This window comes from Ictidomys tridecemlineatus, chromosome 8 (genome assembly GCF_052094955.1).
Source record: "Ictidomys tridecemlineatus isolate mIctTri1 chromosome 8, mIctTri1.hap1, whole genome shotgun sequence".
Taxonomy (NCBI): Eukaryota; Metazoa; Chordata; class Mammalia; order Rodentia; family Sciuridae; genus Ictidomys; species Ictidomys tridecemlineatus.
This window is the reverse complement of record NC_135484.1, coordinates 134,570,131-134,597,899: the sequence shown is the minus strand read 5'-3', so window position 1 is coordinate 134,597,899 and position 27,769 is coordinate 134,570,131. Positions and strand designations below refer to the sequence as shown.

The 27,769-nt window shown below is 40.4% G+C and overlaps 1 protein-coding gene across 3 annotated transcripts in view; it reads left to right on the top strand.

Annotated features, from left to right (window-relative positions):
* Positions 1–27,512, top strand: part of Mylk4 (myosin light chain kinase family member 4) — an 80,159-nt gene extending 52,647 nt beyond the window's left edge. The window contains exons 4-14 of one of the 3 annotated variants that reach the window (XM_040282189.2): positions 1,087–1,388; positions 2,893–2,998; positions 6,448–6,541; positions 6,637–6,746; positions 8,043–8,184; positions 10,794–10,864; positions 11,669–11,797; positions 12,397–12,549; positions 15,429–15,507; positions 20,005–20,074; positions 23,425–27,512. In XM_040282189.2, the coding sequence (XP_040138123.2) occupies positions 1,087–1,388; positions 2,893–2,998; positions 6,448–6,541; positions 6,637–6,746; positions 8,043–8,184; positions 10,794–10,864; positions 11,669–11,797; positions 12,397–12,549; positions 15,429–15,507; positions 20,005–20,049 (1,231 nt within the window). In that variant the 3' untranslated portion in view covers positions 20,050–20,074; positions 23,425–27,512. The remainder of the gene's footprint in view (positions 1–1,086; positions 1,389–2,892; positions 2,999–6,447; positions 6,542–6,636; positions 6,747–8,042; positions 8,185–10,793; positions 10,865–11,668; positions 11,798–12,396; positions 12,550–15,428; positions 15,508–20,004; positions 20,075–23,424) is intronic. The other 2 variants (XM_040282191.2, XM_040282192.2) reach the window with 2 other exon arrangements.
* Positions 27,513–27,769: the final 257 nt, after the last annotated feature.

The window sequence follows — 27,769 nt, the reverse complement described above, 5'->3', positions numbered from 1 at the left end:
TCTGATATTTTCAGGCATTTTATTGTTTTGTTTGGATGCTGGGGATCGAACCCAGGACCTTGTTCATGCTAAATATGCAATCTACTACTAAGCTACATTCCCATCCATGTAGTATTGCTTTCTAATTCTTCTATCATCATACAGACGAAGACAAAGTTTATAAATATTTCCAGTAATCAACATTTTGAAAAGATAAAATAATTTTTTTTTCTTGTTTAGCAACGGAGAAGATATTCTTCATAAGGGCAATAACTAAATAATGGTTAGATTTAATTGTAAGTTAGGAACCTAAATCTGAAAAAGTTTACCTAGTCCATTATACACAAAAAATTGGCTATTTGCATCCAAGTATTATAAGAAGTAGATTATTGAAAGATTCCCTTCCTTAACTGCAAAGTTTCATATATAAATTCTGGAAATTTTGAAACCAATTGAAATTAATTGCTCTAAGTTATGGTAACCCATGGTATCTATTTGGAACAAAGGGTATCCAAATACTTGTGTGGTCCTTTTTAGGGACTGAAGACATAATTCTTGTTTAACTTTAAAATAATATACTTGAAACCTAAACCTAATCTTGGATATATCTAATTTTCCATAAATTAAACATAAACAATGATGATTATTAAAGTCCATCACTGCAAAGATGTGCTTAGTAGTTATACGAACTGCTCCTAAACCAGAAATCCACCCATGTTCCCTTATGACTGATAATATTTAGAGATATTATTGCTTCTTATATTATGAAATTGGTCATTTTTTTTCTCTATGCAGAAAGGAAGTGGAGAAAAAAATAAAGAACAAATTAGGTTTTCATATGATGACCATTTTTGTAAAGTGAAGTGCCTGGGGGTCACCACGAGGTCTTGGGGATATTCTCTGCATCCTGGTAATTTACATAGATTCGATGGGGGGAGCCCACTGCTTCCTTTGGTCCCTAAGCACTGAAATGGTCACCTCTGTCTCGGAGCTCACATCCTCCTCATCAGAACACCGTTGTAGGAAAGCTTTAGTTCTGAGAATTTTGACCATCTGAACATTTTCTCCTTGAAACTTTGAGAGCTGCAACTGGATTTTATTTTCCAGGTGCATCAACAGTGCCAAGATGGTATCTGCACCAGGAGTCCTGGGAAATCCAGCAACAGGATGCACTCTCCAGCACGCTGAACAAACGGAGTCCACTGGCAGCAGTAAGCGCAGAGTGACCGAGGAGTGCTTCGTCAAGGAGGACAGCAAAAAGAGCAGAATAGATCTAGTGGGTGCAGGTGAAGAGAACACATTTAAAGGGACCCAGGAAGCCAGTCAAGCCCAGAGGAGCTTACAGGGTCAACCCCCTGAGTCTGTGGGAATGAAACCCTCCAGAGAGCAAGATCTGGTGGCCCCACTGGGTAGGAAATGGCTTTTGTACTGGCCTTTTAAAACTTCCTAACCTTTTCCAGCAAGCATTCCAAATGAAGTTTCATTATCCTAACAGCCTGAAAGAGACTTAAGCCCTATTGATGCTGTTTGTGTGTTTAACTGGAGCACTTTTTTTTTTTTTTAAGAAAAACTCTGAAGCTATGAGTTGCCACCAAGTGAATGCTCTCTTGACAACATTTTTCAGCATATTCATAGTGTAAGAAGTGAAAGTCCACTCAAATCATATTCTCAGATGTTAACTGAATACAAAGATGTCATATTAGTTAATTTTAAATTAAAAGCATCAGCCGGGAGCAGTGTGTGCTTGCCGGTAATCCCAGCTACTCGGGAGGCTGAGTCAGGAAGATCAAGAATTTAAGGCCAGACTTTGCAACGCAGTGAGACTTGGTCTCAAAACAAAACAAAACTCTCCCAAAGTATTAACACTCAGTAGAGGACCTGAAACAAGATAAGTGCTCAAGAAACATGTTGAACAAATATCAAGTATTGAAAGCAAAGCTGTTATCGACTCCCCTCATTGAATGCATGCAATAATAGCTGCTTAATAAATGAATACATGGAAAATGAACAGGTTCATGGCCAGCAAATTTTAACAGCAGCCGTCATGGAGAAGTAAAAAGAATACTGGGAGAAATATTATAATAGAGTAATTACGCATGTTAGGACTAATGTTGATATGGTCTAGAGTTTAAATACACAAGATGGAAGGTGGAAAGTGGAAGAAATTCGATAGCTGTAGAATACACACTTACCTCGTTTTATTGGGTGTTTTATTTCCAGCCAGCCAGGAAAAATTCATCTCTGTGACTTAAATGTGTCTTAAATAGAGCCTAAAACGTTTTGGAAAGTAATATATAACATCAAACATTTCAGTGACATGAAGAAATGTTTCATTTTTCCTTTTTTTCCTCTCTCTGCTTTAATTAAAATAACAGAATATATCAAGGGGCACTTTTTTAAAACATGGATCAAATAATTCCTCATGTTTGAATTAAAATGGTCTCACTCAAGCTTGGAAGTATTTTTTTTAATTGTTTGTTTTTATGGGTTTTTTGTTTTGTTTTTGTTTTGTTTTTTTTTTTCTTGATGCTGGGAACGGAACCCAGGGCCTTGTGCACATTAGGCAAGTGCTCTGCCACTAAACTGCACCAAGTTCATTACCTGTTTGGACTGTACTGGGCTTGGACATTTGCTACTATCTTTTGATATTTCTGAAAAGTGGTTCAGAAGATGGTATGAATGATAGTTGGATGGTCCTGACATTCTTTCTCAAAGAGGTCAGATATTACCTTTATTAATCACAGGTTATAGTATGAAATGGAATTTTATATTCCCGGATCATTCGGAATAAAACAGAAGGCCCATGATATTTAATTATTAAATGAGCACATTTTTATTATGAGGCTCAATGCTAGATGCTAAAAAGAGGTCAGACTGCTTGACAGACAGCCCTTTTTTCCTCTCACCTTCTAGATGACATCCCTGCTCCTGCTGCCCCATTTGATCATCGAATTGTGACAGCCAAGCAAGCAGCGGTCAACAGTTTATATACTGTGAGCAAAACAGAGATTTTGGGAGGGTAAGTCATGCTCAACTGGAACAGCAGAGACAGACCTGAGGGCTTCAAAAACGTTTTCCTGAGAACTAGAACATTTATAGACAGACAAGAGATTTCAGCCATTTCTGAAAATTGTCACGGGTGCCGGAAAGGTTGATGTGGTCACCAAACTCCACATTGATTATCTGCTTTTACTTCCCATGTTGTAATGTCTGAAAGTAAGAAAAACCCAATGTGAGTCACCAGAAGATTCTGAAGCTGTTCAAAGCCATGGCTTAAACCCCAGGAGACAGAACGTAGAAATGAGTCACCGCTGTGTCTTTCTTGTGGCATGTGCAAAGTTTTTGTATCATTCTCCATTTCTACTGTTACTGTATTGGTTACTATTATCCATTCTGATTGATTGCTTTCCTCACTGAATTGCTTATTTGAGGGACACCGAAATGCATGCTCTCTCCCTAAAGAAGAAAGACTATGGGAGCACATTTAGACTGGGAGATGTTTTTTCCTCTTCTACTTCATTCGCAATTGCCTCTATGATACTTGTAACTCAAAGCTTCAATTATAAGGCTTGCTATCATCAGCATGTCTTTGTATAAAAAAAAGAAAAGGAAGAGGAAAGCAGAAAATTTACATACATATATACATACAAAATTTACTTACCAACGCATGGGAAATAGACAGATTTCTGCAATTAATTACTGGGGTGTAATTAATTGATTTCAAGAGGTCCTTTCTTCCTCTGCCCATCCATATTCCTTTTGCCCCTGCCACATGGGACCACCTGAATGTCTTCCTTGGTGATCATGAGAGAACTCCCCATGGGACATGGGGATGGGTGGAGGAGAAATGAGGATTCCGCAGCATGAGCTGGTGCCACGGAAGTCTGAAGTATTCGAGTCTTCAGGGATTTCAGTGGCAAGCCAGCAACTATTTCTTTAAAGGAGAATAGTTATTTGCAGAAGAGATTTTGAAACAATTCCCAGGGTTTGTGCTGTTTTTCTGGCTAAGGTTTGTCAATAGTGCCTCTTCAACTTCCTTTCTGCCCCCTATGGGCACCATTGGATCTGCTTGGTTGCACTGAAGTCTAGACCAGCAGCTGTTCATCTCTTGTTCTGGGCTCCACTCAACACTGGCAACCACAATCTGCTCAGAAAACTAGTTGAGTGAATGTTGCTGCCTTTAAGATGTGAAGGGATCATTGAGTGCTGGCCTCCTTTTCCGTGGTAGGAGGGTCAAGTTTCAACATCTGACCTTTTCCTTTTGGTAGAGATGCTATAAGATGCCAAGGATTATTGGATCCTCAAAAATTTTTTCCTGTTTTAGTCTGCTGCCCTGTGGCCTCTAGGATATTTATATCCCTGCTATAGTTTGGATTTGTAATGTTTCCCAAAGGCCCTTGTGTTAAAGGCTTGGTTTCACAAGCCTGTGGCGCTATTGAGAGCTGGTGAGACCTGTAGGAGGTGGGGCCTGGTGGGAGAAAGTTAGGTTCCTGGGGGTGTGCCCTCAAAGGGGATATTGGGATCTCAGTCCCTTCCTCTCTCTCCATTTTTGCTTCTCCGCCACCATGAAGGGAGCAACTCCTCTGCCACATGCTCCTCCTATGACATACTATGCTGCCACAGGCCCAAAGCCACAGGCCAAACATACATGCACTGAAACCTTTGAAACCATGAGCCAAAACAGACCTTTCTTCCTTTAAGTTTTTTTCTTAAATATTTTTAAAGCTATACATGGTCACAATATCTTTCTTTCTTTATTTTTATGTGGTGCTGAGGATCAAACCCAGTGCCTCACATGTGTGAGGCAAGCACTCTACCACGAGCCACAACCTTAGCCCCCTTTAAGTTTTTTTTTTCCTTAGGTATTTTGTCACAGCATTGAAAATATGCTGATGGTCATGTTTAGTTAACATGAGATTATTAGTCTGGTGACCCATCTTGAATACTGGGAGGTGGACTCATCATTCAAAGCCCTTGCAGAATAAATCTTGTGAGAGAGCCACAGAGTGGAGATAACCCTGGTGTCAAACTGTGGTGGCTCACCATTGCTGGGCCAGGCAGTTCTAGGCCATTGCTAATGATGGGGGGAAAGTACTTTCTTAAACAATGATGACAGAGGAGGTGCCTGGGGCTGTATTCATATTCTATGGCTATGTTTATAGTAATCCAACATCATTCTCCAAGCTCCACCTGCTTCTGCCCTGGGTAGGAAGCTGAGTTGACTGGAATGTGGTGGCTGTCACTGCCCCGCCTCTGTCAGGTGTTGCTATCATCATCATCTTGTTCAAGTTCACTGTGCAGTTAGGGAGGCATCCCTTTCATTCCTTGCCATGACAGCCACCATTGCACCAGCAGGGTCTTATCTATTTTCCCTTACTAGATAAGCAATCAAAATAAGCAACTCAAGTTTAGAAATTGCTCACAAGTGCGCATTTTGGAATGCGATCACAAAGGTATGGAGATATATTAGTTTGTTTCCTGTTACTTCAATTAAATACCTGAGACTGGGTCCTTTGTTAAGGAAAAAGGTTTACTTAGTTCACAGTTCCAAAGATTCAAGAGCATGGTGCCTGTCATGCCTTGCCTCTGTTGAGAGTTTCCCTGGTTGGTTACATCATGGTAGACAATATCAAAGTAGGAGAAAGTAGAAGAGTTAGGGATCACACCATGAAACAGGAAGAGACACTAGGTTTGCTCTTTTATAACAGCCCTTTCATAAGAACTAACCAGGATTCCATAAGCACTATATCGATTCCTTCTGTTACTTCTTATTAGGTCCCACCACTTAAAACATCTCCATATTATCCCCCAACATTGACATACTGAGGACCGAGCTCCCAACACATGAATCTTGGAGGCGCACCCTCATCCTATATCATACCAGAAACACATATGGATTGACTCCCAAGCTAAACTGAGATAATACTCATTGGCAACGAGGCAGTATGTACTTCAGGATCATATGTACCTGTATGTGATATCATTTTTACGTCTCTTTTAAGTTCAAATGCAGTTTCTAAATGGATTCTGATATACCTGCCCCACAGACTGAATCATTCATATGCTTACCCAACCCAGTTTGTTACATTCATATATATTCAGAAAGATTCTGTCTTGTCAACTACTGGTTCTGAATTTTAGTGTGCACAGGAATCATCCAGAGAAAGGGTGAAATGCAGATTCTTGGGCCTTACCCTGAATTCCTGCCTCCGTAGTTCTGGGGTAGGGTCCGGAATACTACATTCTTAATACCCTCCCTCCTGGGAGATCTGACACAAGTCACCTAAACCACACCTTGACTAGCGCTGTACAGAAGTCCAGGGGGTACAGTGGGTGCACACACAGGTTTGCTCTTCAAGTTCAAAAGAAGAAAAGCCCCAGAGAAACTGCCCTGTTGGTGTGGCAGTGACTGCCGGGTTCCCTGGCAGGTGGCAGTGTCTCAGTCTGTGCTGTTCTCTCCTTGGCCAGGGGGCGTTTCGGCCAGGTTCACAAGTGTGAAGAGAAGGCCACAGGCCTGAAGCTGGCTGCCAAAATCATCAAGACCAGAGGCCCAAGGGACAAGGTGAAGGGCGTGGGGTGGGGATGGGGGGAGGTGGGTGCAGGAGCTACCCTCCTAACCATTCTCCAGCAACCAAAGCCCTGTCTCCTCTCTCTCAGGAGGAAGTGAAGAACGAGATCAGCGTCATGAATCAGCTGGACCACGTGAACCTCATCCAGCTCTATGACGCCTTTGAGTCTAAGAATGACATCATCCTGGTCATGGAGTAGTAGGTGTCCCCTCCTGCCCACCCTCCTTTACCCGCCTCCTCTACCCCACTCACCACTAGGAGTCTGCAGCTCCCATCTGCCTCAGCAGGGTCAGAGTCAAACCATCGCACCTTTGGATCTGATTTGTCTGAATCACATGGTCGTGTCCATCTCAGAAGGCAGACCACTTAGAGAATATGCATCTCCCAATGTGACGTGTGGATAAGATGGAGCAGGGCAAAAATGGATACAGCTTTGTAGCTAAGCTATATTACCACGAATCAAGCTTCCGTTTTGTCATGGGTAATCTAGAGGAAAGCGACTTTTGAATTACATCTCATTTCCAACATATTGTCATTCCCCGCCTTGTCCTCCAAGAATAAGTTCCAAGTCCCCGGAGTGGATGCTTGAAACAGTCCTGAGCTCTCTAGTTACTATATTTTTCTTATACATACCTACCTATGATAAAGTTTAATTTGTCAGTTAGTAACTAATAATAAAATGGGACAGACATAATAGGCTATAATAAAATGATGGGAATGTCATCTCTCTCTCAAAATATCTTACTGCACTACACGGTCCACAGTTTCCTGTTGGTAACTAAAACCCCAGAAAGCAAAACCGTGGACAAGCAGAGATTACTGTATTCGTTAATACAAAGCTTATGTCAAATGCTTGATGAACAGAGTGAGAAGCTTCCATTTAATCACCTTTGTAAAAACTTAATGACTGGTTGGTTAGAAAATGAGTAGTTTCAGGCTGGGGATGTAGTTCGTTGGTAGAGCACTTGTCTAGTATGTGTGAGGCCCTGGGTTTGATCCACAGCACCACAAAAGAAAAATTGAGAGAAAGAACAAAAACGAAGTTAGAACTATTCGCCTGCCTGTCAGGCAGACAGGCAGGCAGGCGAGTAGTTCTAACTAACACTGAATCAATATTTACCTGCCCCGCCATTTCGGGTTTTGCTTCTTGTTGTGCAATAAAGTATCTTATATAGTAAAGTATCATTCCCATAGAAGCATTTTGTCCCTGCAGCTGGTCTGAGGACTGTGTCCTTAGAGTCCTCGTTGTCTCCAGCATTGAGCTGGAGCCACTGATGGAAGAGTCTTTGAGGTTTTCCCTTTGTGAAATTGAAGGTATGTACAACAAGAACCACCCGGACTGAGATAGCAAAGGAAGCAGAGAAATAACTATGCACACAGCTTTTTTTTTTTTTTTTTTGAAGAGTTAGAGGAACTTACACACCAAATTGCCACAAGAAAAGCATGTGGTGGTCCAGGGCTCAGAACTAAACACCACCTCTCTTCCCTCTGTAGTGTGGAGGGCGGGGAGCTGTTCGACCGCATCATCGATGAAAACTACAACTTGACTGAGTATGATACCATCCTGTTCATCAGGCAGATATGCGAGGGGATCAGGCACATGCACCAGATGTACATCCTCCACTTGGACCTGAAGGTAGGGCATGTTTTCTGTTCTGCCAAATTTAAAGCCTTCACAACCCCACTCCCCACCCCATCTTGATTTGTGGGCCTTGCCAGATATACTCCAGCTCAGGAAATTTGTGGTGTCATTGGTTACATTTTCAGGATTTTTTTTTTTTTTTTTTGGTATGGAGTCTTTCTGTATTGCTCAGGCTGGTCTCAAACTCCTGGGCTCAAGTGATCTTCCTGCCTTAGCTTCCCAAGTATCTGGGACTACAGCTGTGTGTTATCACACCTGGTGAAAATCTGGATTCTTATCTCAGAATTCTCAGCTTCTGCCCCCATCGTTAGGTACTATGCCTCCTTTTAGAGGCTACTGTTCATTTGTAACTTGCTTGTGTTAAAGAAATCATCAGTGGGGGTAGTTTCCTGAAAAATTTAGAATTAAAGCTGCCACTACCACCACCACAGTGTTCTCATCATATCCTCCTTATTATCAGGATATGTAGGTGAATCCACAATTCACAATTCCCTAGTAGTAACTACACTTTCCAGGTTTCTAAGAATCCCCAGAACTCCCCTGAACTGTTTCAGGAAGCTCTGGACTTTGGTATCTACTTTCCTATGGGCTTGCCTGAGCACTAGTAGAAATTATGGAGACGGGAATGTAGGGCAGCCAGAGGGCAGGGCTCCAAAGTCAAGGAGCAGAGAGGACAGGGCAGGGCACCATGCTGGAAATGGTGGAATGCATAAAAGATGCCAGACCACTTCCTTTCTCCTATTATTTATTACCCCTTCCTTTTTTTATCTCTCTCAGTATGAAGCCCCTAGAATTGAACTGTACACAATTCCAAACTAACTAAAGATGGAGACCGAATAACACTGAACAAGCCAAATGTTGCAGCTATGAGTCAAAGTCCATCTTGTGTGGCTAGATCATTTGTTCATTTCCCTGTTTGCACAGCATGACAGTGAGATAAAGTATGAATTCTATATGATATACCATCTATTGCAAGTCACCAGGGATTGTGCAGCTAAATAAATCTAGCCTCCTTAAATAGCTTTCCGTGGGCCTCTCTTCTACAGCTTGGCTTCCCTCGCTGTTGATTTATGTGCCTTGCCTTTCCCATTCACTGATGCACAGAAGGAGGGCCAGAGGAAGTGGTATATAAAACGACAAAGTCAGAGGTCAAAAATCATTAGCAAAGCCCTTGGCCATGAACTGAGTATGATAATGCATATTTTCATGGTGCATTTTCGTTGAGTGTGGATATTCTGCAGATATCCCTAAAGGGATTTGATTGGCAACTGGAGCCAGGAGCTGGCCTCTCATAAGTCAAATGACTCCATCTGTGGCTTCATAACATTGATTGAGAACTTGCAATCGGCCGTTTTAGTTATGCCTTATGTGTAGAGATGATAATAAAGGTGACAGCTGGATGGGTCATTAAGGACTAGCTTTTGCAAAAGCTCCTTGGAAGGAAAAGGGCCCAACGTATTGAATGTCTGTCACTATACAGGGGAGAGGAGAAGTAACTTAAAAATGGTCTCCTTTATATTTTTTCTGCTCTAAAAATCATATCCAATGAATATTCTTTCATTTCACAATCATAAAAATTAACTTTTTGAAGTGCCTTCTTGACATTCTGCAAATCAATTCCCCCCACCCCCTCCCAAGGCCATGATCCCTGAGGTGAACTATGATCCCTCCAAAGGGATGGGGGAATGGAATCCTGGCATCCAAAGACCTGGCTCCTGTCCTCAGTTTCCAGAGAAGAGTTGAAACTAGAGTTTGAGGGTGTTCAGCTCTCCTTTAAAAATGTTATTTCTCTTTTAGAGATAATCTTGACTTTAAATCAAGTCCTTTATTTCTCCCCGACCTCATTTTTTCATATCCCAATAAATATAGGTCCCTTTGTAGGACCTTCTAGGGACGCTGGGCAGTAGTGCTACTTGCCAGTTTTTCTCCAACATTGTCCCAGACTGTCAGTTTAGCAGAGTGAAGTCTTACCTGAATCTAACTCAAAGGAAATATTAGTCAAGGGCTTTAGGCATTGAGACTAAACTCTGCAAAATCTTAGGATTTCTGAGAATGAAGAATGAGTAGGAGGAAACAGCTTTGCTTTAACATGAGACTTTCCCATAGACAAAGTGCAAAAGAAAAATCTAAAAGTCAGGAGAGTTCACGTTATATTGCATATTCTGGGTGGTTAAGCGAATCAGGCCATTTCTCCTGGAACTCATAAATCTTTGGATGAAATATGCCTCCAAGCAGGGGAAATTCATACTTAATAATTTTAGGGGGGCCAATGTCACATCTAGCTGGCCTCCACCAGTCCATTTGGGAAGTCCTGAAACAGCTTCCTCCTTCCCTCAAAGAGGCCTCTGCCTGAACTCATGCATTATGGTCAACTGCGAAGCTGTGGAGAGGGACAGGCAGGGTAATGCAAGGTTGGCAGTGTCCCCGCAACCTCATCCACCACATAATTAAAGGAGAAAATACCCACACAGACAAGCCAGCCCCCAAGTGAAAGGCCTGATATGTTTTTCCTGAGCATCGTTGTATTTTTAGTTGTGGTTCAAGGACAATTTTGAGTAAAGGATTGTTGTTTTCATTGCTAATGTGTCTCTTTCTCCTGGCAGCCTGAGAATATCCTGTGTGTGAATCGGGATGCTAAACAAATAAAAATTATTGATTTTGGATTGGCCAGAAGGTATGTCTATTCGGACGTAGGTGTAAGAATGGATTAGGGGACGTGATCGATGATCGATCTTTGCAAAGTAAATCTGATATACTCCTTGGTTTCACGTCCACATTTAGAATTAACTTTATGAAATTTATGTTCTCCTTACCTTGTCAAATTTGAGATTTGTCTTTAGAAGTCTCTATGATGCATGTAATAAATTTAAACCTTGTATTAGGTATGAAGTTTATTAAGTTAGAAGCCACAAGTTTAACATTTTTAAGAGTTTGTCTTGGTCTTTTATATTTGTTCCATCAGTGACAAGCAGATTTACTTTTAAAATGTTAATAATTTTAAAAAGATTGCCAAAGGTTCTGGCACATATATGCTTCTTAAGGGAATAAAGAGTTTACATGGACACATTAACAATTCAGCACATTAACAATGCATATAAAATGGGCGTTGTAAATTATTGCAGTCTTTTCCTTACTCATCAACGCAGGCTTATTCAAGCCTGTACATGTCAAGGACTGTATCGTTTTACATTATATTCTATAATTTAGATGTTCTAATTATTCTGAGTGACTTTTGCCAAAACTGTTTCAGATTATTATGGTCTTGTAGTATAAATTTTGACTCTTGAAACCCCTGGGACTTCTTCACAAGTTTTGGACGCTGGTACAAAGACAGGATTTCTTTTAAAGTCTATTTATTTTGAATTTGCTGGATCGCTGAAGTTATTCCGTCTCATAGACTACATCTCTTTTCTGTGATCCCAATTTTGAAGTTTGGATTGACACTCTCCATCCTTCCATCCTGTCTCCTCAATTTCAGATACAAACCCAGAGAGAAGCTGAAGGTGAACTTTGGAACCCCAGAATTTCTTGCCCCTGAAGTTGTGAACTATGATTTTGTGTCCTTTCCGACTGACATGTGGAGTGTGGGGGTCATCGCCTACATGCTGTAAGTCCCTGTGCAGGTCTCTCTCACATGCTTGGCCTAAATCTGTGCATGTTCTAAGAGGTTTAGCTATTTTTGAATAACAGCCCTGATTTAGGTCATTTAAAAATAACAACGTACCATACTCTGTGGCTTCTTAGGTTCTGTTGAATCCTCTTGGGTGAAGAGTGAATTCTCCCCCACCGCATCTGAAAAAGTGAATGTGTGTGTCTTCACAAATCACTTTGAGTGATGATACCACCTGAAGCTTTAAAAGGAATTAAAAAGAAAGAGAAAGACTCAGTGGTGACACTCCTAGTGTTGTCTTCTGAGTAGACAACAGTACTTTTCTAGCTACAAAATGCTTTAACAAGGAATTACTATCTTTTGAAAATTCATAGTTGAGTGTAGCAGCAGCTTTCACAGTTGCCTTTGTTGAATTAGGAGTTCAGTGGGGGAGGTAAATATTTCCTTGTTTGTAATGATATATTATTAAATTATTCTCCATTGTTAGGTTATTTTCCCCTTCTTACTTTTAAATGACGGAACCCAAAAAAGCAAACTGTCTGTAAAGGTTTTGAGGCTATTTAAAAAATACTCACTCTGGATCCTGCACCTTGTAGACTTAGCGGTTTGTCCCCTTTCCTGGGCGATAATGACGCAGAGACACTGAACAACATCCTGGCATGCAGGTGGGACTTAGAGGATGAAGAATTTCAGGACATCTCAGAGGAGGCCAGGGAATTCATCTCCAAGCTCCTGATCAAGGAGAAGAGGTAACCTAAGTTCATCCTGTGCTCTGGGAAAAGTAGGGAAACAATATGTACCACTGGGGTTATTAGAATTCATTCCCCTAAAGCCCGGGTGCTGGGCTAATCCCAGTGACAGGAGGCTGAGGCAGGAGGATTGCAAGTTGGAGGCCAGTCAAGTCAGCCTCAGCAACTTGGTAAAATCTTGTCTTAAAACATTAAAGAAAAAATGAGAAGAGCTGGGGATGTAGTTTAGTGGTAAAGCACTTCTGAGTTCAAACCCCAAGAAAGAAAATCATCCCTCTATCTAGCAAGTTTATTGAAATCTGGGGCTACTCTGTTCGTGAGGCATTTAGGATTGTCATTTTATGTCTTTCTGCCTTTTGCAACAAAGCTCTAGCAATCATGGTCTCCCATTAGGCCCCAAGTTATTCATCTTTAATCCCTTTCACCCATTTAAGCCAAATGCATGGCTCTGGGCAGCTAAATAACCACCATTTCATTTGAGAATCTATTGGGGGCCAGATGGTGCCACGTGCTTTTTAGATATTATCTCTTTTAGTCACCATCTTGCCTCCTACTCCAAGAGGTAGAAACTCTGATTATTACTATTTTATCAATGAGACTCTAAGCAGTTGGCCCACAGTCGCGTGGCTTTTAAGGGGCAGAACTGATACTGAAACATAAGTTGACCTTCCTCCAAGGCCACACACTGAGCTGCTATATATTACATGGCCTTTTAGTTTCCCTCATGCTAAAACCACATTCATTCAAAGTTCAGTGGATAAAGAACAATATTGAAATACAGGGACTTGCATCTTAGAATAATAGAGGGAGAGGGACATTGTGATTAACCTGTCAAACATACTATTTCAGATGGCTTTATGCCTAAACCATGTAACGGTAGGTGGTCTTTAGGATTGTCAGAGCCAGTAATACTTGGTTTATTGTTTTATTGTCTTTTTGACTTTTAGTCCATTAATAAGCATGACCACAAATCAATAGATTGAGGGATGTTGTGTGGAGTAGGGTAACAGCATGGGTAGTGGGTCTGATGTGGGGCCTAATGGGAAATCCTTTCATTCAAGTATTTCACTGATCATCTACCATAATCTAGCAAACAAATTGGGGCATCGAGCATAGATGTATAAAACCTAGTTCTGCTTTAGTAAATGCATGATCTAATAGAAGAGATAGTTGCTTTTAAAAATCAATAATACAAATGTGGTCAACACCAAGATAAGAACAGAATGGAGTCCCTAAAGGGTGAAGACTTAGCCAGGCTAAGAGCATCAGTCTACGAGAAGGGACAATTTGTATTGTGATTTTCTTTGTCCTTAATGAAAGGGCACAATAATAGCTAAGGTTATTATTATTACTTGCACATTATTGTACTATAGGCAGTGGACAGATAGAAAGTGCCAACCCTATGAAACTTTGGGGGATGAGAAATCCACAATTACTGTGAACCTATTGTACATATATATTATATAAATATATTCGATCGATCGATCTATTTATCCTTTTATGTATTACCTTATTTAACCTCTGGACAATCCAGTGGTATATGGACATACCATCATTACTTTACAGATGAGGAAACTGAGGCTGAGAGTCATGAAGCCATGGGGCTAAGGCAGAGCAGATCCTGAGCAGGACCAGCGACTCCAATGCCTATGCCTTGCTCACCCCTGCAGTCTAAGGGCTTTGTTTAATACCTGATGCATCCCATAACATTTGGCCGACTGGTTTAGTCTTGAAACCAATAGTTGGATAAAACTAAGGTTAAAGTCACATATTACCATGATAGCATAAATTTCTGGGGTACAAAGATGAAGCTGAAATGTTATTAAAAGTTTTATTATGAGTAAAATGTTATTATTAGCTCTTCAATGTTAAGATTTTAAGTCTGACAGTGCGGGAATAATCATTTTTCAGCACTGTCCACTATTGGAATTCTCTGACATCTAATAATGGAAATTTATGGTACTAAACACAATCACATTTCCATCTGTGGTTGGAGGAGGTGAAGAGTTTTTTCTTATTAATAACCTCTGTCTGGTTAGGGTCCTGTAATAGTGATGCTGTCAATAATGTCACTAAAGACATATTTCCTCTTCAAATTGATACTTAAATATTTGGCATCTGATGAAGCAATTATATTGACTCAGTCCTACAAACTGAATCTTGATGATTGTTTGAAACTACTGACTTGATATTTTTCAGTAATTGCACTCAGTTGTAGTTTTTATTTTGAAAAGTTATTTTTATGTGATCCATATTAGTACACCAAACAAGTTACAAATTTCAGAATTAGAATGTGATATCATTTTTATTATGGTGTTTATATATGGTTAAGAGAGTATTATTTTCTAAAATTGTATAAACCTCTTTTTGTAGCTGCAAAAGGAGATAGTTTCTTCATAAAGTATTCCTACTTTCTTCTAATAATTATATTAACCATATTTCCTTATCTATTTAACTCTTCAAAACTTCTTAGTTTGAGCATTAGTAATACATATACAAAAGACATAATACCTGAATTACTTTTGTAATAATCAATAATCATTATGGTTTGTTGTTCTCATAATAATAAATATGGGTTTATTCTTCAACTGTTAGGAACTCAATGTATGAGCCTCAGATATCACAAGAACTATTTCTTATATTTGGAAGTATTCAATTATTAACAAGAATTTTGATCATTTGTCTTGCTTGCTTTTCCAGTGCTGTTACTCTGATTGGATGTGATGTTGACCTCTGCCCTCATCCTCAGCACACAATTCTAGAAAAGACACATTACTGTGAATTTGACATTTGGCCATCTGGTCTACCAGCACCAAAGATGAGGGACAAATGTAGACTTTGTTTGGTGTGTTCCTACTAATGAGTTTCTTTCCATTTAGTTGGAGGATAAGTGCCAGTGAAGCTCTCAAACACCCCTGGTTGTCAGACCACAAGCTCCACTCCAGACTCAAGGCACAGGTAACCAGGTTTCTTCCTTTCTTCTTTTTTCCCCCTCCTATTTTCTTGTGTTTTGAGGACATAATGTCATCTTAACCTTAAATAATGTTCCTTCTAATGCCTTTTCTCATAGTCTTCAAATCTTGTACTAGTGTTAATTTGCTTAAGGTTCTTTTATTGAGTATTTTGCATTTAAAAAATAATGTTAATTATGGTGTTTATATATGGTTAATAGAGTATTATTTTCAGCATAATTATTATTAAATCATTTTATCCTTTAGTAAATAAATCAAATCAAAATTCTATGTATATACACACACACCCCATTTGGTGTATATGTGAAGGAGATTTGTACCACAGACTAAAGACTGAAATATTTGTTACAAATAAATGACCCCATGCTCTGGGCTTACTTCTTATAGTGAAATCTTTCTCTATTCCCACTGCCTTACCATTTATATTCTGATTCCTTCATCTATTTCTTTGGCATCCATTTCTTTTTTGAGCTTTAGATTCATATATGCACCTAGGTACAAGATGCTTCCACTTGGATCCTCTCAGCCCTTGCCTTTCCCTACCTCATCTCATCTTCAACCATCCTCCAGAAAAGAATGTCCATTGAGTGGCATCAACTAGACCTCAGGCATCTTCTTTGTTTTCTCCCTCTCCCTCAATTTCCCCATCTCATATTTAACTACCTCCATGTTATGTACATAATATTCCCCAATTACCTCTGGAAGCTGCAATTCTCTCCATCTCTGCGGTTGTCCTGGCCTGGGACATTTGTCTCCTGAATTGCTATAGTAGCTTCCTGGCTGGCTTCTCTGCCTCCCTCATGCTGTTTCCATCCAAATAATTGTGGATTCTAGAAATAACACAGAAACAGATGAATAATATTTAAGTAACTTTACTTGGGACTTAGGATGCTCAACCAGAAAAGTTGCACAGAGGGACAATAAGCATTCTATGGCTTCAGGTTCCCAGGTGACAGGCCTGATATGTGCATCAGTTAGCGTATCTTCTGCCATTGCCCCAGCCTGGTGTGTGTGTGTGACACATTTTTATTTCATCCACCTTTTCTCCTCATCTTCCCCACTCCCTGGGGTTTTGGAATGGAACTTTTCCCTTGACCAACAAACCTTGGAATGACTATGCTTCAGGTACTCACTTTTTCCACATCCAGTTTTTATTGAAATTAACTCTACTTCTAAATTCAGCATCAACACTGAGTTTTATTTGTGTCTGAATATACCTTTCCTTGATAATTGGTACTGATGCCAAGTAAAAATAGACTTATTACCTAGCCAGTACCTCACCCAGACTACATAAACTGCTTATTAGGGTGACCAACTTATTTTGAGCCCATTTTCCACCAGTGTATTTTTATCCAAGCTTATTGGTGTCCAAATACACTTTGACGTGGCAGGACAATATAGAAACCACAGTGGAGAATTAATGACATTATACAGTCTAAAAGGTGTTTAAAAATATTTCTTAAACCATATTACAACAACAAAAAAAATCACCTTTTTGTTATTTCATCTAACTGCTAGCACCTGAGGTGAATAAATATTTCAAGAATAGTGACAATTTTAGAAAAAATATAAATCTCATCATTAAAATTATAATTATGCAGCTCTGTGACAGAGACTGCCCTAACCGCTTTACAAAAACCCTCATGTCAACCCTATGAATCAGGCACCATTTTCATCCTCATTATGTAGATGTGAACACTGAGGAAGGGAGGGTGAGTTCTAGAGTCTGGAGCTGAACTTTCTTGCTCTACCATCCTACTGGGGAAAAGGGGTGTGCACAACGTTTCCAGAATCATTCTTGGGTGGTACATATTTGATGTTATGAAAAGCCAATATACAAACATTATGTTTTATGTTTTCCAATGAAATACAAACTAAGTATCCCTTATCTGAAATGCTCAGGACCAGAAATGTATCAAATTTGGGGTTTTAAAAAACATTTTTTTGGAATATTTGCATATAAATAATGAGATATGTTGGGGATGGGGCTTAATCTAAACACAAAACTTGCTTATATTTCATATACATTTTTATACAAATAGCCTGAAGATATTTTTAGTGCATCTTCTTTTTGACTGTGACCCATCACACAAAATCAGGTATAGGATTTTTCACATGTGATGTCATGTTGATACTGGAAAATCTTCAATCTTTGAAGCATTTCTGATTTTAGATTTTTGGATTAGAAATGCTCAATCTGTATGAGACTAAATTTTTTCAGAATACTTATTTTTGCAATAATGTTGCTGTGATATGTTCTCTGAATTAAGAATTTACCTTTATACTAAACATTTCTGACCCAAACTACTAATCAGTTTATTTAATGTATTTTATGCATTCTTATCTATTTCTTTTAATCGTTTTATGCTTAATAGCATAGGCCCTAATCACCTATCATCAGGCCTAATGATGAGTAGGCCTATCATCATTCATTTAAGAAGCATGTTCTTTTCTTAGAAATTAAAGTCCTGAAATTCTCTGCCTTCTGTCTTATGCTCAAGATGACATGCAGTGGTTTCATCTTTTCTTATGTCCCCAACTACATGAACATATCCTGTCTCCCATCAGAAACAGCTCTCACCTGGGGTGGAACAAAGCACTCTAAACCATGAATCAGTTAGGACTCTGTGAGTTCCTCCTACAGAACTCCTAAATGCTTTGGGGCCAGAGGAAGGAACTATGAACAAATATGGCATAGTTTCTTTTCTCCCAGAAGTAAGACTCTTTCTAACCTTCTTCCTATTCTCTATGCTACTACCTTAGTTCACGCCCTTTTCTTAATGAACTAATAAAGCATCTATGAGCTGATAGCCAACCCTCACTCTTTTCCCTAGTCCATCAAGCCATTGTTTCCTTAATTACAACCTGGATCATAATATTCCTGGTATTAGTCTGTTTTCTGTCACTGTAACAAATACCTGAAATAATCAACTTGAAAAGAGAAAAGGGTTATTTTGGCTCAGTTTTGGAGGGTTCAGTCCATCACCAATTGGTTCCATCACTTTTGTACCTGTGGTGGGAGCACATCATTATGGGAGCTCAGGGTAGAACAAAGCTTCACCTCATGGCTGGGAAACAAAAAAGAAAAAGGCAGAGTCCCATAATCTCCTTTGAGAACCTGCCTCAGTGACCTAAAGACCTCCCACTAGGCCTCACCTCTTAAAGATCCCACCACTTCCCAATGATGCCACCCTGTAGACCAAGTCTTCAACACACTGACCCTTGGGGTGTAGTTAAGATCTAATCTACAGCAATCCCTGATTTTTTTTTAAAGAATCCTCACACCTCCCCCATTATCCACACCAAACCAAACACACCAACAATTGCAGCTGCTCCAATACATCCTAAACTCTTATTTCTTATTTCTGGACTTGTTTCTACTATTCCTTGTAAATCAGTCCAAGTTCTACTGATTAAAGCTGACATCAAATGCCATCTTCTTTTTTTTTAATATTTTTTATTAGTTGCTCAAAACATTACAATGATCTTGACATATCATACATTTGATTTCAAGTGGGTTATGAATTCTTTTTTCTCCACGTGTACAGATTGCAGTATCACTTTGGTTTTACAGCCACGTTTATACATACAGCCATATTAGTGTCTATTGTATTCCAATACCCTTCCTATTCCCCCCTCACCTCCCACCACCTCTCTCTACTCACTCTATGATACTTTTCTCTCTCTCTCTCTCTCTCTCTCTCTCTCTCTCTCTCTCTCTCTCTCTCTCTCTCTTTCTCTCTCTTTTTTTCTTCCTCACACAATCTTATATGTAATTTTGCATAACAATGAGGGTCTCCTTCCATTTTCCGTGGGATTCCCCTTCTCGCTCCCATTCCCATGCATCTCTCATCCCTATTTAATGGTAATCTTCTTCTCATGCTCTTCCTCCCTGCTCTGTTTTGAGTCGCCCCGATTATATCAAAGAAGACATTCGGCTCTTGCTCCTTAGGGATTGGCTAGCTACATTCAGCATAATCTAAATGCCATCTTCTTTATGATGGCTTTTCTACATACCCAGACTGGAGGTTCTCTTGTTTTCTTGAATCTCCCTGTGGCACTTACATCACCTGGGTCTGTGACTAGAACACTTTTGGGAGAAACCTCTAGTGTCTGATTCATCTTCGAAGTCAGTGAAGTTCCAGTATCACAAGTCCTGGCTCTTGCACTTTGTCAAGGTGGGTTTTGACAAAACACACAAGTGTAAAAATAAGGCATGAGTAGGTACAAATTGTACTGACCCTGACTCTAAATAAGAAGGAAGGGAAGTAATAGTGGAGGGTTACAGGAGTGGACATGAGCTCAAGCTGGACTGTGTGTCTGCCAGGAGGTTGTCAGTAACTTAGGCTTCAAGAATGTCTTCTTAAAGGCTGTTTCCTACTCAGCAGGAGATTACTCATTCTCTATATGTCCTCATATCATAAGTCAGGAACTGATGAAAACACTTCTAACGCTTCCCACAAATGTCTCCTGGTTTTCCTAGAAAAAGAATCGCAGCTCTGATGCTCAGAACCTCGTGACAAAATAGTCCATGGAAGGTGTCCACCTGCAAGGTTGGTCTCGGGTACCCCCCGCTCTTTTTTTTTTACTATAAGAGCAAAGAAAATTACTCATTTGGGGCTAATCAGGGTGGCAATCCAGAAAAGCCCAGATTCAAGAAATCTTGAGAATGTGCTCTGTTGGCCTCTTCCTACAGAGGCATTTGTTCAAGATGTATGCAAAAAGAATAAGAAGAAAAAAATCAAATGTTTCTTGCACAGACATTATGAGAAGCAGAGCTGTATGTCAGTTGGGGTGGGGGTGGGGTGATAGAGGGCCCCAGATTGAGATTGCTGTGTCGGCACCCTGATTTTGTCATTTCCTAGTGGAGCAAGTCCAGTTCCCTGTTGGGTGGGTTGGGGACAGTATCACTCACTGGCTGAGCTCATTAGGGGGCTATGATGAGATAATTCAATAAAAACCTGAGAACAGAGACTGGTGCCTACCCACTAATAAGCTCAGGAGATTCCAGTATCTGAACAGAAACTGTCTCAGGTCTTTTGTTTCTTACCATTGTGTAAACTCAGAAGAAGTGGTACCTTCTTTAATATAGATGGAGAAACTCGGTTTTAGGGACACAGAAAATAAATAACTCACCCAAGGCCAGGTAGCTAGGAAATGGTAAAGCATGATTTTTTTCTGGTGTCTTGGAAGATAAAGCCCATGTTATTCCCCACTACTTTGTGAACTTGGCCGCACTCTCTGGCCCCAAGAAAGGCCACTTCCATACAAATTCACGTATATTCCCTTCTGACTTAGAGTTTTGTCAGAATTACTAAGGGATAGTTTTATACATGAATACCTTCTTTTATATTCACAATCTAGCACCAGGTATGCCTTAGAGGAGAAGATTGAAGAAGTAATACTGCAGTGATGAAGAAGAACTTTTAGAAAGACCAAGATTACAAAGGGGGACATTGACCCTCTAGCAGGTCATCTCCCTCATCTCAGGCAGCAAGTCCACAGTATCTTGTGCAGTCGCTAAATTTTAACAACTGTACAAGACTTATGATATACAAGTCTGTGTTCTTGCTGTGCACTGGTCTTAAATACCATCCCCCATTTTTTTTCCAGTGCTGAGAATTGAATCCAGAGCCTGTACATACTAGTTAATCTTAGACTCCACTGGTCTAGATCCCTTATTCTAATCTGTATTTTTCTGGGCCTAGGGTTTTCATCTACTTTTGACTGAATAAACTCTTGTAAACTGCTTCAAATCTTTTGTAAAATAAGAAGGGGTAGGAATAACTCAGTGCATTGTACTCAAGGTCACAAACCAGTGTTGAGAAAATACTTGGTCTTCCATGTAAGGATCACCTACTTATGAGCCTGTCACTTATTTGGAAATCTATGAACAGTCAGCAGAAGGTTCATGCTCTCAATTTACAAGGACCCTTCTTATTTGTCAAAAACAGCACAGGCATTAAAGTTTTGGGGATGCATAGGAGGTCCCAGGCCTGGGTTTCAGCACTCTGAGAGCTGCATTTGCTGAGTCCTGAGAGTCCAGGCCTCAAAGCAGCCAGGCCTGTGTCTGTTCCCTTTCTCCTCCCTCACCCTCTCCCCCAGAAGCAGTTTTGTCCCCAGTCACCACAAACCCCAAGGGTTTGCCACAAACCACCTTCCCACCAGAAATACTGGAGTCACTTTCGAGGCCTGGTGGGAACAAATTCACTGGGTGACAGGGGGGTGCATTCCAAGACTGTCCTGTCGCCAGGGCCTGGCAGGGAAAGAATGAGGAGGAGTGGTGGTAAGAGGATGTAGACCCCCTCCATGATAAAGCTAGCACTTCAATGCAATGGCAAACAGTGTCAACCTGAATAGTGACAGGACACAGAGGGAAACTGGTCCCCTGCACAGTTAAATACAGCCTTTGCTGGTACTGAATGAGAAGACCTCTCTGGGCTCAGTCATGTCACGTTTGCCTCCTGATGACTACATGGGCTGGCTGCCTTCCGCCCCACTTGACCACAGAAATTCACCTAGGTCTCACCTCAGGCCAAGGAAGAATTGCTTCAGATCTGCAGAACCTAGATGCTTCCTAGTTTACTTTTTTACTTTTTTTAAAAATTTTTTTTCTTTTGTGGTACTGGGAGTTGAACTCAGGGCCTGGAGCATGCTAAGCAAGTGCTCTACCTCTGTGCTACACCCCAGCCCCTGCTTATTTAAAAAGTAAAACTTAAGATGTGAACTCTGGGAGCAAATGCATCTGAAAAGTTTTTTTGTTTTGTTTTGTTTTGTTTTGTTTTTAAATCACTCTTCACAATATTCCCTGCCAGGAGGGTGAGATGAGGTTTTTGGCAAGATGTATTATGAGTGAAACCAAGTTTGAGATAATATTGATTTTAAAAATCTGGTGGTTAAAGATTATGTCTGTGGAAAAAGAACAAGTTCCAGACCTCATGAATAAGGCATAATCCACAATGTAAATTGAGGCATATAAATCTCCTTCAATTTGTTAGAGGTTTCTTGATGCGTCAAAGAAACAGTCCCAAAGTCAACCTGGCGGCACTTGGCTGTTTCCTCCCTTGCATCTTTTGCCAGCCTCTGAAATATAAATTTCGGACCCCCCTTTAGATCCATAGGAATAATTTAGGGCAGCAGTGTGCAAGCCCTAGGTCAGAGATGTTTGTAAAGTAAGTGGAAATACGATCCACCCTCCACGTCCACAGGTTCATGCCTTCAGATTCAACCAACTGTGGGTGGAAAATATTTGGATAAAACAATTGCATCTGTGTCTATATGGACTTTTTTTCTTGTTATTTTCCTCTAAACAACATAGGATAACAATGATTTACATAGCATTTATATCATAATAGGTATCATAAATAATCTGGAGATGATTTAAATTATGCAGAAGGTTGTGGATAGGTTCCTTGAAAATATTGTGCCACTTTTACATAAGGGACTTGATCATCTGCAGATTCTGGTCTCTATGGGGGGGTCCTGGAACCATCCCCCATGGATACTGAGAGACAATTGTATTCCCTACGTAGTAACCCGCATTCTCACTTTGATGCTGGAATCAAGCTGACCGTGGCCTGGCGGCAACAGTTCAGGAGCTGCTGAGCTCTAGATGAAACAAAGCGGCTTTGTCCCTCGATATTGCAAATAGTGCTAAAATGTCTTGCATAAGCTAAAAATAAAAAAACAACCTGGGTAAGCAGTGCAATCCATCAAGAGGTTTCTTTTCTCCCCACCCCCCGCTGCCCCCCCTTTTTTTGCTCTCTCTCTCTCTCTTTCACATACACACATTCATTATGAAAAAAAAAAGTCATGTGTGGTTTTCCTAAGGGGCACAACCAACTAATTACAATTTTTAAAGTCCTGCTGAATTAACAAGATTCATATTTTGTTTGCTTTGCAGGAAAACTGCTGCGGTTGCTGCTGCTTTGAGAAGACTTGGAAAAAAACCAGCAGTTCTGATGCCCTGACCCCTATGATGACTGGCGGCTATAGCAGGGGGAGCCCTTGAACTTAAACTTGAACTTGGAGTACCTCTGTGAACATAGAGGGGGCACCAGGCACCCATCCTCAGTGGACTCAGAGAGATCCCCACATCCCATGTAGTGCACGTTGGGAAGATGTTTCTCGGCCTTCTTGAGTTTTTATTTTTATTTTTGAATGTCAGTTACTGGGACAGGAGGTGCATTATGTTGGTTATTTCTCAGATTACTAGAGCAATTTTCTTGAGATTTATTTAAGATTTAAAAACTTGCAGGATGCATTTAGAGGGAGCAAACAGCTTCTAGTAACTAAACAATGCCACTTGAGCGGTGATCATATTTTCAGAAAAAATACTGTTTGGCAGACCCTTGAATACTTCCATTTCTTGTTTTGATTTGTTCCAAAATCGGGTGAAGTCAATGATTAAATAATCTACGTGCTGGCTTTCTTAGAGTTCCGAGGCAAGAGGCAGCCGACATCATATCTTCTATTTACTCTGACGTCTCCCCGCAAGTGCGTGAGTGTCTTCCAAATGGCTGATTCTGTTTTCAAATTGGTGCAGTGTGTTTTTGCAGCACTCTCCCAAGCTCTCCTGTGATGCTCAGCTCATCTGCCTGAAGTGCATTAGTCTGGGGAGGCGATGTGAAAGTTATCTGCTTACGGTTAGTCCTAAAACTACAGCCTTTAGGAAGAAGTTCGACAGTCATGGGGGCTGTCCACGAGAATAGCTGGACTTGTGCTTTCTGCAGAAGGACAGTGCTGGCTTCCTACACTGAAGTGACCAGGAAGTAGCTGTCCACTTTCTGTGTCATCAAACAAATAGCACCTACACAGAATCTCATGGGATTTGGGGATTGTAAAGAAAGCAGATACCAAAGATGAGGGGGCTCTCTCTCTCTCACTTTTTGGGCATGACCATGATTTCCAGCTGTAATCTTCTTATTCCCAAGTTTGTGAACCATTTCCTGACACTTGTTTCATAAGGGACATAAGTGCTACTGCAGGTGGGACTTGGGGCCCAGAAAGACACTGAGATGTGAACAACAAAATGTGCATATTATTTTCTTACAAAGGAGAGATAATGCCAAGACCACTGGAGTCCCCTTGCACACCAACACTCTGCTCACCACTCAGCTTGGGGAACTTTCCATATCCAAATAAGTGTTGGGTTGAGATACCCTTATTTTCAGCCGTAAGTCTTTGTAGGCTTCTGTTGTCACAATCAGAATAACTTGGTGGTCCTATCAGTGAGGGCAGATTTAATTCCCACTGTTCTCCATTCTCTCTCACCTCCATTTAAAGCATCCTTGTAGCACATCCTTAAATAATTAATGTACAACATTCTTATTGTCATGTTTAAAGTAAAGGGGAGGAAGAAGTAGAGGGAAATGTGCAATTCATTGAAGGTCATGTACTAGGTATAAAACCTACTTCTTTCTAGCCTTCTAATTATTAAAAAACATTTCTTTTTTCTTTTAGCCTATATATTAATTTAAGATTGGTTTCTCTTATATTCCTGTTATGCGATTTTGCTTAAAATGTTTTCTTTAAAAAAATAAAAGAAACACGAACACACACACACACACACACACACACACACAGTCCTGTGACTGCAGTGTTACATTACTGTGCTATGTTTAGCTGATGCTATTCATTGAGTCTGGAAAAATACAAGCCAGAGCATGCATTAATACTCCTAGACCACAGAGACCTGGCACTCACTCAAATGCTAAATAGGACACAAGGGTCTGGTTTGAAACCCCGCGTGGAAGGGCGTTTGTGGTCCTGTGGTCCTGCGGTCCTGTGGCATGAATTCTCTACCAGATTGAGCAGGAGGTCTGTTGCAGGATGTGCATTTTACATCCAGCTTCCATTCTGACTCACGTTGGCAGATGCACTTTCCCCAGGCCCTGCCACACATGGCAGAGACAGCTCAGGTCAAATACAGGCACGATTTCTTTGCCAAATTAAACCATTCAATGACCCTGTGGATGTGATTTAAAAAAAAAAAAAACTTTTAAAATATTTTTTAGTTTTTGAGGTTTAGAAAGGAAACTCTACTTTGAGAATGAATGCTGTTTGAGTTTGTAGTTCAATTTCTACGCTTGGATGGGAAGCCATCCTCATGCCAGCAGGGCGCCTTTTATAGGAGAGCTGAGGATAGTCTGCATTGCAGAGTTGGTGAGTGCAGTCTAGAGTTTCCATGATGGGGGGATTATCAGTCTAGTGTTCGTCCTGTGCCTTCACTCCACACCCACGAATGGCTGCTGCAGCGAGAGCCTCTCACGTGGTAGATTACTGCTCTGGTGGGGGAAAGGGGGCTTTGCAAAGCCGGGGAATCAAACCAGACACAAGCGTGGACCAGAGAATCCAAGTCTGGCTAGACTGGCGCTATTGTGATCAATTTTTCCAAGAAGTCATCAGGATCTGAGAGGCCGTATTTCTCCTCCACCCTCTTAATGGACAATGTGACTTTGCTCTCTCTCATTCCTTTAGCAAATGGAGGAAATTAAGCTCTGCTGTGGCACTTCCCACTGTCTGGAGAGAAATAAACCTACAAATTATTAAGAAGAGAGAGTCCCCACGTTTTGTAATTTGGAAGACATCAAACGCTCACCCAGAGTCTGTTGATATTTAAAAACAGGAGAAAAGATGTCATGCTCCCATTGGTTACATAAAAGAACTTTAGCAGGAACTGTCATCTGAGTTAACTTGGGACAATGATTTCCAGGTTGAAATTGGGTAACGCATATCTCTGTTGAGTCCTGTAGATTTGTTTTTAGTTGCTTTTTTTTTCCGACCTAATACTAATTTGCTTTCTTTCCTTAAAAAAATGTAAATAGGCATGACGCTATTGACATATGGCATATTTGGATGTATGTGTTAAAAGATGTGTGAATAGTTACATTTTCATCCATTTTATGGAAATTAGTATACTTTTTTTTTCTCGTTTTAGAATCAAAATATGGATTTTATGTTAGGAACAGGAATATCTTGTTTTTCATTTTATTCCTTTTTTCCCCCTTCCTGTCCCTGATGCTGCCTCTGCCCTTACCCAGCCATTTGGCGAAGAGTGCCAGTCTGCCTACCTGCACTTGTTTGGTTTGGGCTGTAGACCAGCTCCTTTAGAAAATTCATTTGTAAAATTGTAAGCGACAGGAAGAGGCAGGCAGGGACCTTGGTGGGCTGTGCTGGCTAGATTTATTTCATCTCTGTGGTTCCTGGCAATTCTGCCATCCACAGGGGCTGAAACATGGCTGAGGCTTGCTTCTTAATGTCTCCAATTCCCCCTACTTTGTATTTGCTTCATCTTCAAATTTTTTCTCTCTTTTACTTAAGTTAAAACCCAAATCCATCTTTTCTATCATGACACTCCACTAAGACCTTTGGTTCATTTATTTGTTATTTTTAATTAATTAATTTTGGGAAGGAGGCATTGGAGATCAAACCCAGGGCCTCATACATGCTCTACTACTGAACTACAATCCCAGACACCACCACTGCCCAGAACTTTTTGAGATGAAAATTTTATTTCCAAGAGGCAGCTGATTCAAATGACTTCCTCGCATAACTTGAAATCTGCAGCTTCTGACAGTAGATGTGTTGTGTATGGCTCCCTGCTCCATTTAAGTGAGGCCTGTTTTGTATAATTGGGGCAGTTTCACCTTCCATGAAGACTTATGACCCAATCATAATGCCCATTCAACAGAGCAGAAAACATCTGGGCCCCAGTGTGTGTATTTTGACCAACTGCTGGAGGTCAGTAATTCCTTCTGATGAGGTTTATCCCTGTAGATAAGAACTGAAAATGGATTCATAATGTGCTGATTGCATACATCATGTGTATGTTTTATTTCTGAAGATAGGAGCGAGCATTCAACTGTATTTCTTTGCCTTATAAAGATGTACTATAACATGTGTCTGTATTATACTAAAGAACAAACATGGACCTTATTTATTCTTTGTTAATGAGCTAAGTTATTCAATAAAGTAGACTTGTCAAATACAGCACAAATTCTCTCCTTTATGACAGGATCTGACAATGTGACAATTCCCACCACATTAAGAACCCAGAGTACCTTAAAAGGAGGCCATAATTATAGGGGCTCAGAGGTGTCCACAGGATACCAGCCATCCCTTTGGGGAAAAGCAACTGCCCATTTGAAAACATGGTGATTATGATGTATCAACATGGATTCTGAGTTTTTTTTAATTTTAATTTTTTTCCCTATTAATATAAAAATATTGACAGAGATACATGTAAA